Source organism: Pomacea canaliculata, linkage group LG2 (genome assembly GCF_003073045.1).
Source record: "Pomacea canaliculata isolate SZHN2017 linkage group LG2, ASM307304v1, whole genome shotgun sequence".
Lineage (NCBI taxonomy): Eukaryota > Metazoa > Mollusca > Gastropoda > Architaenioglossa > Ampullariidae > Pomacea > Pomacea canaliculata.
The window spans coordinates 9,262,559-9,277,440 of NC_037591.1; the positions used below are offsets into that span (position 1 = coordinate 9,262,559).

The window sequence follows — 14,882 nt, forward strand, 5'->3', positions numbered from 1 at the left end:
TAAATTTCATGAAGAATCACATAGTAACATGAACATTTTGAGAAATATGTTGTAGTTTTAAAGGAATTAAATGACATTGTCAGCCGTGTTCATTTGCCAATTAAGATTTATTTAATGCTAATCAATAGATCATGCAAGAAGCGAACTTCCATCCATTCTGTTCTATTGAACCCTTTCTTTTCAAACCTTTTGTGTACTTTGAGCTAAGTCTTTGCTCACGATAAATGCTACACTTTTTTTATTGCCATCGTCTTTTAGTTGCAAAAGGTGCTCTCAAAATATATTTTCATTCCATGAATTTCCATAAAGGTGTAAAAATAAAGTTTACCAAATAGCAAACAGTACAAGAGACTTTCCATTTCACTTGTAATGACAGCAAAATTGTTTTGATAATACTTGCAGACTAGAGGTGCATAATGAAGTAACTGTGTCTTCCTAGGAAAAAAATTATGAAGACAGAACCTGCCTAGCAACTCCCATTAGATAAAGATGTGTTCTAAGATACAGCATTCATGTCTTCTGAGTAAGTGTGAACTGCATTGATGAATTCAGCAAGGTGGTCTGGATTTGTATCCTTTAAGATACCATGTCCAAGGTTTGCAATATAACGCTGGGTCCCAAATTTCTCCAACATCTCCTTCACACCTTTACGGATTTCATCCTACAAAGAGAAAAAGGATTAGAAATTGAAGCAGGAAGATTTTTCTCATAGTCTATTTTTATTAAATGTTTTGTATGAACAAAATCTGTAAGAGCCATGCTTTTTGCTTTTTACCTTAGATGCAAACATCATTACAGGATCCATATTTCCCTGTAAAGTCACCTTTGAACCTGCCACACGCCTGCAACAAGCATGCATCAGCATATGAACACATACAAGTAAAGATATGCTCTCAAATGCAAGATTATAACAATAATAACAATATGTTGATTTCTATAGTAGTTTTCCCCACTTGCATCAGCTGAAGAATCTAGCTGCATCAGAGCTTCTAACAATCTTTCCATGCTTTGCATAGCCAAGACATGTTCCAACTTGGTAATAAAAGCAAATTTTGCTTACAACAAATTAGTTTCCAGGCAAACACCTCCTTTGGACCACTGACAGTAGTTTTATTACAGAGAATGAAACAAAGCTTCTATTTTAATTTCTTATCCTAATACAACACTTTCTCAATACCACTAATCTACTGACTTTGATGTCTATTTGCTTGGATAATGAAAGCTCAGTGTTTGTTTTGATAAGAAGTCTTTATGGCCTACCAATTTTACAATTCGCACCACAGTCCATTATAGCTGCTGCAGAATATTATAATTTACATTGCCAAACTCTCTTTCTTGTAAAGTTGCTCATCAACATCTGTCATATACTACGATGCTAATGAGGAGATGCAACTACTGGCTGCAAGTAAGGTCTTGTGGGTCTGCAGTAAAGAAGATTGACGTTAATTCCAAAGGAAGCTGTCTGCAGAATCAGATCATGATCTGGAAGGCATTGGTGGCGATAATGCTAGCAGGAGTGAAACTTCTACATTTTATTTCGGTGCTGATTGTTGAATGGATCTTAAACAGTCCTCTTTTTTAATGCTGATGATGTCCAGCAATGCAAGCCTATACTTCATGTCACCGTCATGATAACTCACCTAGCATGGAGAGGTTGGATTGTCCAGTCAAGCCCAACAACCTCATAACCACTTTTGGATAGCTCCTCAATTGCAAAGTGAGCGTCTTTTGCAAATATTACCTGCAAAAAGTAATTTCCTTATTTACAATAAAACATGTCTCTGACATCAAATATAAAGATAAATGCATAGTATACTCATCATGTCACCATTCCATTGATACTTTTAATCCATGAACTATGTCTTTCTGCCTGATCCTATTCCCATCACAGTGCTTATATGATAAGCAAAGGTTTCATATGAAAGATTAGGGAAAATAGATTATGACTCTTATCTTTTTTCTTGTTTTCCTGCTTCTGTTAAAAAATAAAGATCTACATAAAATGATTAACAGGGTGTTGGAAATATAGTAGCTCTGTTCACCTTTCTCTTCCCTATGCCAAGCAGGCTTTTCAGACAAGGAAAACAGATATTATGTTGTTGTACTTTTGAAAATGAGCCTGTAGCATTAATTTTATTTCATTTGAATATATAATAGATAAGTCATTAAAATAACTTGCATCTGCAGTATTGGTATTTCTTACAAATCATCTACCTTGTTCAGTTCTGTTTGTAAACTCAGTTAGAATATGCTAAAAATCTATGTACTATTCTCTGTGTGTGTGTGATATATGGAAATCATGGGCCTTGTCAGCTCTATCCATGATCTCCCCCTCAATGACTGGTACCAGTCAAGGATAAATAAATGGTACTGAATTTCTCATTGATCATCTATTGCTAGATTTAGATTTTAAGAAAATGAAGGAGCATATAAATTTGTATTGTTTTGGGAAAAGAAACTGGGCAACAGCGCACTCAACTGCTCCAAAGTCACCCCAAAATGTCGCAAACTTTAATATTTAAGTAACTATCTTTACATCTTATACAAACAAGCATTTTTTATTTACACAAGTTTTTATCTTTTATGGTTTTATGTTTTCATAGTTTGCATAAGTTAAATATAAAAGAAATTTTCAACTGAAAATGATGAGCGATGGGCTCTGCATTCGAGGCTTCGCCAGGCATCTGTCAAAGGTTGTTGCAATTGTCCACTGACCTGTTATGAAATTCTCATAATACTGTAATCTCAATGGTTGAAAGACAGTAGAACAACATTATAGCAGTTCTACAATGTAAAACTTACCATGGGTACAGCATCAGTCTTTCTTTCTGCTAGTTTTTCTCTGACTTCATATGCTATAGCCTTTAACATTGGTAGTTCATAACGGAAAAACAGTCCTGGTCCCAGTTCGCCTGCATATGAGTCAAACACTTGAACAATCTGTTTTGACAAACCAATGTTTTAAAATGTGACAGAAATTATTCTGAGATTCAAAGAAAATAACATGAAAATGAGGTTGTTGACAATTAAGAAAGGAACACATTATAGTTACGTTGGAAAAAAACAGCGCCCCCTCTTCCTCATCACTAAAGAAAAGCTTGAAGTCTGAAAGGTATCATCCAGGAATGCAAGAGAAAGTCACACCTCATAAGTTGTCCAGGGAATTTAACTAGAAAATTACATTCACTGTAGGCTGCTGATTCATGTCATGTAATCCAGCAAATTTCCTGTGATGTATGACTTCTATCTTCCTTTTTTGTGCATGCCGTAGTTAACTTGCCTAATGTTCTTCAGCTTACAATCACATATTGAGAGCTGCTGTCCTTCTCGTTCATGTTTCTATATGTTTATCTACAAGAGCTACATAAATTGGTTTGGATCCACCCAGAATCTTGTGCTACCAAATGCATCACTCCCACTGAATGATCATGTGCTTTAAAACACACGACTGCCTGACCCAATTGCCCTCTAGGGATTAATAAAGTATAATCTTATGAACAGGACTAAGAGGAAGCATTTTTAGACAGTTATTTGCCCTTTAATATCCTTGATTTAACATACCTGTGCGCCAGCGATAATCTGTTCTACGAGGTGGCGCACAATGGCATCTTTTAAGATGTTCAAAAGACGGATGGATGACTCTGGACACTCTACAAGGAATCTCCGAGCACGGCCAACATTTGGACCAGCACTAACATTTTCAATCATGAAACGGAGGAGTGTAAACTGAAAAACAGACATCAAAAGGTATATGATTATCATATAATACAATCTGTTGCCATTACAGATGTAAGATAAACAGAGAATGGCAACATTAAAAAAAATTACTAGTTAATCAGACTGATGCTGGAAAAAAAACCTACTTTGTTTTTTAAACAATTTACTTACACCTTTTTCTGAATCTGTCTTTTATGGCTTTCTGCACCTAAGCTAAAGTGATACATGATCTCAAGTTGTTAACAATAACAAGAGCATAATAGCCATCACATTTCTGCTGCACACCGCTTAAATATATTAACAAGGTCACAGAAAAGAATACTACACAACCTAGTTTCACAATGGCTTTGTTTAAAGCCTGGCTCCCTTTAGAAAGCTGCAACCTACCTTGTTTTTAAAAAAAATCAAGTAAATCTAAAGAAGCGCCTAGCCTACTGATTCTAGCATGGAATGAATGTAATAGGTTTATGATACCTAGGGTTGCCTTCTGTTGCCTTTACCTCCCTCTCCACAGTAAATCAAGTACTCATTACCAGCAGGAGTTTTTTTTAACTGCAGGGTAAGGAAAAATTTGAACCACCTACACTTTGCAGCAAAATTGTGCACACTGATCATCAGTCTATGACATCTTTCACTAAATGACACCAACACAGTTGAAAACCAGAATTCTCTCTTGTTTTCTGTTGCGTGGAACAGGCACAAAATTTACTTTTAAAGATACATTTTCTTTTCTCTGCATCCCTTCAGTATAAAACAATAATTTGCGTTTCACGCCAGTTTTTATCGCTTTTGAATGAACTAACATTTCGAGAATTTTTCCCTGTCTCATACAAACACCATAAAAAAGAGAACGTGCTTTGCAAGAAAATCTAAACCACATACTGGAGCTCCACTGAAGCCAAAAAGAGGGACCCTGCCATCCAGCTTGTGCCTGGTGAGTGTGATTGCTTCATACACATAACCAAGCTCTGCAAGGATGTCAAAGTCAGGATTCAGTTTGTCTACATCTTCTGCTTTCTGTATTGGCTCAGCAAACACTGGACCCTGCAGAAAAAAGTTCTTAATCAGTTGTGGGGTAAAAAAGGGCAATCAAATTTGAGTCATTATTTTCTGATACAAAAATTTGTCCCTGGATGTTGGCACTAGATGAAAAAAAACCTCTTCCTTGGGCATTACTTCTAACAGTCTATGCAATGATAGTCCATCTTCAACACCCACCCCTTCCACTTTTGTTTTGTCTATTTACTACTTCCTTTTAGGAAATCACGATACCCTCAGTTCTTGCTACCTGATTCCTCATTACATTTTCTGTATTTGTCTTTTATTAGTCATCAGTACCATTGTTTATCCTTCTGTCCTTTGTATGTTGTCCATGTCTGCTTCTTGTCTCAAGCACTAAGAGCATGCTCTTTACAAGCGTATGTGCTATATAAATCATGCATTTATATATTGCTGTGCTTAGTGTTAGTTTTCATAGACATATAGTTTGATTGTTTGCATGCTATCCATCTTTAAAACTTTTTCCTTTTATAGTAATCGTACAGCTGTTTTATTGTTAAAAAAGCTGCTGATCAACGACTTTATTGGTTAATGTGCAGAGTTGATGATCTACCAAATTTATCTAAAAGTATACTGTTTTGACCAAACATGCCAATGACCTTTGACATTTTTGTTCTTCCGCTGACATAAAAAAAATCTAGATTTATAACCTGCTCTACAGACAAGCTAGACCTGTCTGATTAATGGGGGTTGGAACATATATGTGGTGTTACTTGTTGTAGTCATAGATAGAGGGTGAACTGTTCAGTGCCTTCATAGTTTGCAAATACCTTCATTCACTGCATCGAGTTTGAGAATACTTGGCAAATTTTATCATCTTCAGTGTACCATGATCAAGCACCTTCACTCTTGGTATGTGTGTTTGGGGTTTTGGGGGGGGGGGGTGGCCGGCAGGTATTTGTACTAAGTTATTTTATTTTCACAGGACAGATCTGCATAGTGTTATTTTATAGAAGGTTATAGGTCGAACAACTTGAGGGATCTGGATCTGCAGTGTGATATGAGACGGGGCTGTCATCACACGTGGGCACACACCTACCAAGGCCAGCAACATCACTGCTGCAGATCAGAGAAAGGGTGGACCCACATAACTAGAATGAGAGGAGATAGTTTCTGGAACGTTCGACTAGCATGGTATAAATGATGTGGGTTTGAAGTGGAGAAAAAGACACTGTGATGAAAGACAAGAGAGAACCGACATGCGCCAGAGAAATTGAAAAGTGTCACCCCTGACGTTACTGCTCCTGATGACTGATGCAGCTGTAGCCATTATTCAAGCCCATGCATTAAAAGGGCCGAGCACTTGCTGACTAGTTCCTGCATCTGTTCGAGTGTATTGGAGAAAGTTGCTCTCACGTTACCATAAGACAAACAACCCCCACCACTCGGTTACAATTGTGTGGGAGGAAGGATGATAAACAAGTTATCTCTATTATCATCATTATCACAGTCAGACTATTCTGGTTCTCTGCTGCCTGGGTGTGAAAAATTCTATTGTCTGTTTCACTTTTCCCTTTTAACCCAGCTGTGAATTTGTCTGTCAGTATTTCTACCATGAACATATCACCCACCTCTCCTGGATCATTTGCAACTTTCATACCCAGTGCAATAGGAATCACTAAAATGTCAGAGAAGATGATGGCAGCATCCAGTGGAAAACGATTGATAGGCTGAAACCAGGAGAAAGAGTTATTTTATAAATAATGATAACAGAGCACTTTTATTGCACAGCATCACAACCAAAATAGGTCACACTGTCTGTGCTGACCAATGATAATAAAGAAATGATATTAAAAATGCAGGCTAAAAGTAACATGCTATGATACAAAACACATGCGGCCACCGAGCCAGATGTTAAAGAATACACAGGTAATAAAAGTTTAAGAAATTAAGTGTAAAAGAATACATTTAATAAATTACTGTAGAAGTTTAAATCACATGTAGAACTGAATTACATTAATGCATAATGGTGAAAAATTACTACAAAAGATCAAGCATAGTAATAAGTATTCATTAAGATGGTGAAACAAAAAATCTAACTGTACCACAAAGAACACTGCCAATATGGTTGCATTTAATAATCACTTTTCACCATGGCATCCTCAATAACACACAATTTAAAAACTCAGAATAGAGATCAAACAAAGCATATAGTTTTGAAAAATTAATTCTGAAAAATATTTACTGCTGCAAATCAGTGACTCACTTGTATTGTAAGTTCACTAACCAGCTCTGGATCTCTGCATGTTTCAAAAAATTTTTTATTCCCTTTAGCTACCCTGTACTCTGAAAGATAGACATCAGCACACTCAGTGAAGGCAATCAAAGGTGCATGCAAAAACTTGCAATCAGAGCACAAAGTTTCATAAACGCTTAGAAGTCTTGAGACCATATATCTACATTATCATTAAACTTACTAATAGAGCAAAAAAATTTCCATTATAAAAATAGCACAAAGGCTAACTGCAATGCTCACTGTTACTAACAGAATATAGATTTAATAAAATTTTAGCCCTAAGTCCTCTACCCTAATGTTAATTTAAAGAGATGCATTTGGATTCATGCTTCAGATTTCTTCCCTAAACAATTGAGTGAATTAATTATTTGACAATGATCGCCTGAAGAAATTACTACGACAACTACACATAAAAATGTCTCAAGACAAAATGGTTAATGGTACCTGGAAGGTATCTGCCAGCTTGTCTCATAACCCATACTGGAACCCGCTCTGTCTTTTCACCCCGTGCAGCTCGAAGCAGAAGGTCATGTTTAAGTGGTGGAAATGGCTGTTAAGATAGATTCAACTGTTTATATAACCACAGAGATCATCAACACAGTATTACTGCTTTAGAAAAAGCAGAGAGGAAATTTCCTTGAGAGAAAGATGTTTTGGTAATGATGGGCAAGAAGAATATATCTGTAAGATAATCAGTTTCTGTAAGGATCCAGAATAATGCTGCTCACCTCATTTGTAGACCATCTAGATACGAACATTAATCACCTATCGTTTGCTCTCTTCCCTGGATGCCAAACACGGACCCTATGACTACTAACTTTCCACTATGACTTTACTGTTTCTAGCAGCGTTCCTCAGTACCTCTCCAAACTCACTCCCATCTATACACCCACTCGACCTCTTCGCTCATCTTCTGACACCAAAGTTCCTGCGAGTCCCACTGAGTAAAACAAAGACGTATGGGTAGAGGTCTTTTTCCTACCAAGCCCCATCAACTTGGAACAGATTATCCATCAGCCCTCGTCACTCTAATTCTCTTATCTTTAAGTACAAACTTAAGACACATCTTTTCAGAATGACTTCACTGTGACCCTGAGCGTGCATGATGTATGTCTGTATTTACTTTGTGTATGAGTAGCGTCTTTAGTAGGAGTGAGCATGTCTGTTATATGCTAATGTGGATGCATGGTTGTTTATGATCTGGTCTATATATGATTTATAAAAAGAGCTCTGAGCAAAAATGTTTGGAAAGGTGCTATGTAAATCCTGGGCTCTGTCCTTCCACATATGCTGCATTCCTGACATGAAAACATCCCTCATGTGATGGGGAACAATTACGATACCTCAAATGTTACGATACCTCAAATATGACTAATGCTGATAACACGAGTGGTACTTTATAAACTTCTTCATTACGTGTGAATTCAAAGGCACACAGTGCGTCTTACCTCAGCTGCCATGACAAAGCACTAATTTATAAATTCTGAAACTGTTTATATCATATGTCATACATCATGACTACTATCACCCAAAACTCAATTATCAATATGTTCTATATTTCAATATCTACGATAACCTTTTTCTACTTAACTACCATATGCAAACAACGACTATCAAAGAAACCATTGTGAGAATGTGACTGTGCAGTGCAATTCGGGACGATGCTTGGTGCAGCTTCACCTATTCTCAAGCTTCTGAAGTCCAAACGACAAGAAAAAAAGTTGTTTATACAGCTCGGATATCTTATCTAGCACAAATAAATATTTACAGATTATTATACAATTGTAAACAAATGTGTCTACCTTAGAATACACTGTGACTGGTCCTGACATCTTGACAGACGACTAAGTTTATGAAACAAAATAGTCGCCCTTACGTAATGAATGTTTTTACCTCCTGACATAGAGAGCACATCACACCGTGCATAGACCACACACCCCATAAACTCAGGTAGAAGGTCGATTTGGAGCGTCAAGAGGGAACTTTTTATCATATTCTATCTTTAGATATTTGATTAACATATATATTTCCGTGATTTTTATATAGGAATTGCAGTTATAATAATAATGTAATGCATCACGACCAAGAAAGATCGCACTCTTTATCATATGAATTGTATAGAGATGGGATGCATTGTAAGAAATTGTCTTTAATTTCCGTCGGAATTCTCTCACAAGTCCTATAAATATCTTCCACAAGTAGGTAGAGGTACTTAGAGATCGATCCACTCAGCGAGGTCATCCACTAAACTTTTCAGGTCATTGGGAGGGGTGATCGTGTTAGAGATCTCGCTTTTCTCGGTGCCCATCTCCTCTCCTTCGCTGCCTTACCTTCCCCAACCCTCTGTGGAGTCAGGTACCTATTCCCAACAGCTGGGTCGACTGGGGGAAGGTTGCTGCGCTAATCGGGAATCGAACCAGCGTTCACAGTTCGGACGCCAGAGCTTTAACCACGCGGCTATCCGTATGCATGCAGACCGGAGAAAGGGCTTAGACGGGTGTAACACTGATCGGAGACTTCGTTGTTTTGGGGGCTCCCAGTAGTGTAGTGATTAAAACACTCGCTTGTCACCACTGCAGTGAGAAACTCTGGGTTTAGATCGTGCCTTGGAGCACTCTCTGTGACACCTGCCCGCAGAGCTGGTCTCCAGTTTCCTCCCCACTCCCCCCATAATGGTAAAGCACTTTTCTACTAAAAAACCAACAAATCAGACTTCCCAGGGATACCTAACACTATCGCGAAGAAGGCTCAACAGAGCCTCTTTCTTCTGGGGAAGCAGAAGGCATTCTCCGTCTCCCCAAAATTTCTTTAGTTATTTTATAGATCCCATAAAGATAAAAGAGTGTGCTGTCCTTGTTTACCCACAGACTCTTATGTTCTTGAATCGTGTTGTACGGACGTGCTCTCAAGTTACTAGGAAAGCTCATGCAAATCTGAGTACCTTTCAGACTATTCAACAGGCAGACACTTCTGAAAGTATTTCATTTGCATAAATATATCAGGTTTGCTGATTCTGTGTACCTGTATACAGGTTGAGAGTGAGACTGTCCTTTGTTTCGGACGTGCCACTTCAGAACGCTACTGTGTGAATAAATGTAGATCGTAATATTAGCCTAAACCACATAATTGTATGGTGGAGCAGATATGCATATGTTTTGTATTGTTTTGTTGTTGTGTTTATAATTGCCCTCTTGGATAGAGTCATCTTAATTGTATAATAGTCCGACAGTGTATTAGCTTTATCATTCTACCTTAGGGTTATAAACAGCTCAAACCTCAGGAGTTCACTGCACTGCAGTACTGGATATAGTGATTTCAGTTAACATAATAAATGTATGAGAAGTACTGTAGTATGATCCTTGTGCTGGAAGGGAACAGCAATGCATAACCAATGAGTTTTTATCTTTTTATTCACTTAAAAAAAATCACGATAATGAAGATAAGCGCTAGTCATTTGTATTGCTATTTTCCTTGTAAGAATTAAACCAAAAAAATATTTCTGTCCCTGTTGCACTTGCTGGTTCGGAATTTTCTGGAAGAAATGCCCAGACATGAGTAATTTAGCGGCATTTATAATAGTTTACAAGCTTACTTACTGGGGACAGTTATAAAACAAGTCATTTTCACAGGGCCATCGGGAAAATGCATCATTAGTGGAGTCTTTAAGGTAAAAAAAAGACACAAACAGTTTAAAAAAGATTATTTTATTTTATGCAAATCAGTCTTAAATTATTAACTATTGCACACAGTTTAGTCCTTGTTACTCCTCTAGGAGCAAAGGGTCGCAATAATTGCACACAGTGTGAGTAAAATATAAACTGAAACCATCACAGGCTGTATAGTCGAGCTTTACTATTTTCTATTTAAAAGTGCAGCTCAGTGGAAAATTGAACATAACAAATACAACCATAAAATTGATAGAGAAAAACCATACTGAATACTGAAAAACCCTCTCAAAAGTCAGAAATTAACAATCAGAAAAGAAGCTTTTTACCATTTCAAAGGATTTAGTTACAGATCCTACCATAGTGTTACACAGAGCAAATACTGAATTTCTTTATCTTTATACAGTGCTACTGAGATTTTATGCTACTAAAATTACTAAATAATTAAATAGCAGCCACATATTATGTTATTCGTCATTTTTCTTTCATGTCCACTGTAAGTGATGAAGACGGCAATTTATTTAATGATCATGCAGTTCACCACTTAGTGTGCAGCATACATAGTATGCACTCTTCCAAAAGTTGTGATGTGCCCACTTTTGAAAAAGATAAAAAAAAAAAAAAAAATCAACTGCGGCAAACCCAGGTGGAGTAACCTAGTTAAAAAATAAAGCATTAGTACTGCATCTAATGGTAGGCACTTAGCATATGTCAGGTTTGAACTATTGTAATACAATGTGCAATTAATGTGAAAATCAGCTTATTAAAAGACGAACTCTGTGTCCATCTCTATTAACACTCATTATCTATAGCTATCTTTTACTAATAAAACAACAAAAAAGTCCACTTTGTATGACTTATTTCTTCATTATGCAATATCTCTATATAGCTATACATAATACAGGAAAAAAAAGTGAGGAAAGCTAATGAGTTTCCTTAATACAATAAATTTATCAAACATTAAATTTACACAGGTACCATTATAAATAAAAACTGCTATCATTAACTCAAACAAACAAAAGATACTATAAATATAGAGAGCTTATTCGAATGTGCATACTGCAATTTGTATTCACAAAAAATGGGACAGCATCAATAAATATGCTTGACATTTTGGGGATCATCTGAATGTAGACGTCATCCAGTACTTTAAAGAGTCAAAGAATTTTTTTTTTTTAAGTCAGATAAGCAGATATCACACTTTAAATTGTGCCAGAAAGGTTAAAATGCTAATTTAAAACAGAATAGTAAGATTCCACTTTTATGTCACATGAGACTGTTTGAACCTAGAATGACAAGTTTCTTAGAAAGATATAAACTTGTAAAGCTGAAATGGATCCACCATTTTGTTTTCAACAGATTTGTTAACTCCAGCTAGGAAACAATATTCTCAAAATTAAAAATCCACAAAACTTACATCTTATTTCTCCGAATCATATTACAAATTATCAACAGAAGGTATTACATAAATCTTCATGTTAAATGAAGAAAGCGAGCTCTATGGTACTCAAAATGATGTTGCCAAAGCTCTTTGACAGAAGAAATAACTGAAAAATTGTAATTGTTTTCTCTCTCAAAATATGAAAGCGTAGCACAAAAGGTCCAAAATAGAATTTTGCAACAAAGCCAGAATTCATCCCAAATCCTGTTTTACACTGAGAGTTACACATTTAAGACCTTTTGCATGTTCTCCATCTTTAGGTTCAGCGTAAGTCGCTGTAAATATGAAGAATATGCTTTTTTAAGTCTATAATGCAATGGCATTGCTCTTGACAACAAATGTATTAAACCACCCATGATGTTGCTGCCATCTGAAGATTGCATCATTGCAGAAATATAAACACATTCTTGGAATGTCACATGCAGCTATATTCTAGAGAAAAATAAATATTGGATTCCCTTACCGCAAACAGTCCTTTATACAAGTGGAATGTTTCACATAAATCAGAGGAAAATAATTAAACCTTTATGACATTAACAAAAGTGTAAACTAAGTTCTTGGAATACAAAGTTTTTATGCAAAATTATCAAACTCATTTCTTTATTCTCATTGCCACAGGAAGATGTTTGGGGGGGCAAAGTTGACAGTGAACGATATTCACATTCTTGCCTCCTAGGTATCTTTTTGAGGAGGACTTTTGCCCTCCTTGTTACCTCAGTTCCTACGCCACTGATTCTTACATGAATACAACATCATTTAATGTAACATGCATAAAATCAGTATTTTAATTAATACTTTACTGCCACAAAGTAACAGTTTTCTTGCTACTGACACATAAACACTCCCACTAAATTGAAAGCACTATATTTAGATACATCTGTGAACTATGGTCATTATGCTCTATTTTTTTACTAAGAAAAAAGAGGATATGGAACTTAAATGAGCTCATAAAAGATGGTGCTTACTTCTAAATGGCTACATCAAGTCCTTCAAAGTATTTCGAGTAAATGGATGACTTGAAATACAACATTTGAGGTTATAAATAATAAAATCTAGCATACTTCAAACTTCTTATCACATTTTCTATGGTTTAAAAAACCTAGCAGTTTGTAACATAGCAGCCAAACATTATTGAAAAAACCCAAGTAATTAAAGCAAGTACTATCATGAATTTATTGCTTAGGCACCACTCAAAATAAATACACTGAAATCTTCAGGCAGAAAGATAACTGATAATGTAAGAATGAACAATCATACTATCAACCTCACTCTACATTACTGAACTTGCAAAAAAACTGTGAAATAAACAGATTTAAAATTTTTCTTTTTTTAACCAGCTGGTTACAGATGCCAGATCTTTATTAACAGATCTCTAGAATATTGTAACTCTTTATAATAAACTAGTCGACAAAGTAACAAAAATAAATGCAGAACAGACTAGAAATTTAGAAGTTGAAGAGGAAGAAAAATTCATTTGCTTTTAAACAATGCTTAAAATTTCAGCCTACATTTGTGACCAAGAAACCACTGCAACTTTTAGATAGAGTAGAAAAAAAAAAGACAACTTGCAAAATACTGAAAGCTTAATCAACACCTTACCTCAAGTTCTGTAGCACTTATGTACCACATTACTTTTGTAAATGTTACATAACATATAGGACAATGAAATGCATATTTTAAAAAATACCATAATACAGTCAAGGTTTGGTTAGTTTTTTATGTTTAACACCATGTGAGCTACGGAAACTGTATCAAGGTGTAGTCAACATGTACAATATGTCATTCTCATCTATCTATAATTTTGGGGGAAAGGTGGTAGTGGTAGATAAAGTGTGCATTCCAAACAGTTAACAAGTTTACAGCAATTCTCTCTGGATTGAGAACAATAATTGTATTTATTTCACTTGAAAAGATCTTTAAGCAAGAGAGTCAATAAGTTGATGCAGAGGAAACTACATAAACCTAATCAATTTCACAGTTTCTTGTATAAAGACGATTCTAAAATGTATGTCACTTTTTACCTGTGGTTTAATCTCTTTTTTTCATAGAACTTTTTACATTGTCTCTATATGAACACTGTGTTGAGTGTACCACTCAGAGTAGGATGATGCTGTGCTCCTGACAATAAATATATAGAAGATATAATATGTGTGTATATATATAATAAACTTTACAATCCTGACTTTTACTGATACTTGCACAGGCACTACTTGTTACATATATGCATTAAGCAACTGACTAAACAGTAACTAAACAGTCATCCTGCCCAATCAGTTGCATCTGCTATCATCTATTTATTGTTGCAACGTTCTGTTGGCAAGAGGGATAAGAAAAGGGTGGAAAATCACTGATGGTGACTAATGTATATGTGGGAGATAATTTGTTTGCCACATGTGGGGCAGACAAGGATGGGAGAGAAGAGGAGGTGAGGCAGGAAGCATGACTGGAGGAGGTTTCCACTACATTCCATTCCCCACATACAAGTACAATTAAAAATACTATGCTATCTTTAAATAAATGGTAATCACATTTGATTCCCATGTACAAGTACAATTTAAAAAAAAGCTTTGCTATCTTAAACAGCAATGTTTATCACACCAAGGAACCTGCTGAAAAACAAGCATGAGAAAAAATAAATATCATCTCTTGAAATAGGTTAATTGCACAACAGTAAACATGCAAAAAAAAATCATGTAATAAAATCTTCACAGACAATCCTTGGTCAGCAGAACTTACAGAGTAAAGTTTGACATGGCTTTTTAAA

The 14,882-nt window shown here is 35.8% G+C and overlaps 1 protein-coding gene across 2 annotated transcripts; it reads right to left on the reverse strand.

Moving 5' to 3' along the window:
* Positions 1 to 215: 215 nt before the first annotated feature.
* On the reverse strand, positions 216 to 8,961 carry LOC112554192 (uroporphyrinogen decarboxylase-like). 2 transcript variants are annotated; one of them, XM_025221839.1, is made up of 10 exons: positions 8,815 to 8,961; positions 7,457 to 7,562; positions 6,983 to 7,062; positions 6,348 to 6,446; positions 4,600 to 4,761; positions 3,562 to 3,726; positions 2,803 to 2,940; positions 1,641 to 1,741; positions 776 to 842; positions 216 to 661 (listed from the first exon to the last, which is right to left on the reverse strand). In XM_025221839.1, the coding sequence occupies exons 1-10, from the start codon at positions 8,842 to 8,844 to the stop codon at positions 497 to 499; spliced, it is 1,113 nt and encodes a 370-aa protein (XP_025077624.1). In that variant the 5' UTR covers positions 8,845 to 8,961; the 3' UTR covers positions 216 to 496. The 2 variants fall into 2 exon arrangements, with proteins under 2 accessions (XP_025077624.1, XP_025077632.1); XM_025221847.1 differs by lacking the exon at positions 8,815 to 8,961 and adding an exon at positions 7,741 to 7,992.
* Positions 8,962 to 14,882: the final 5,921 nt, after the last annotated feature.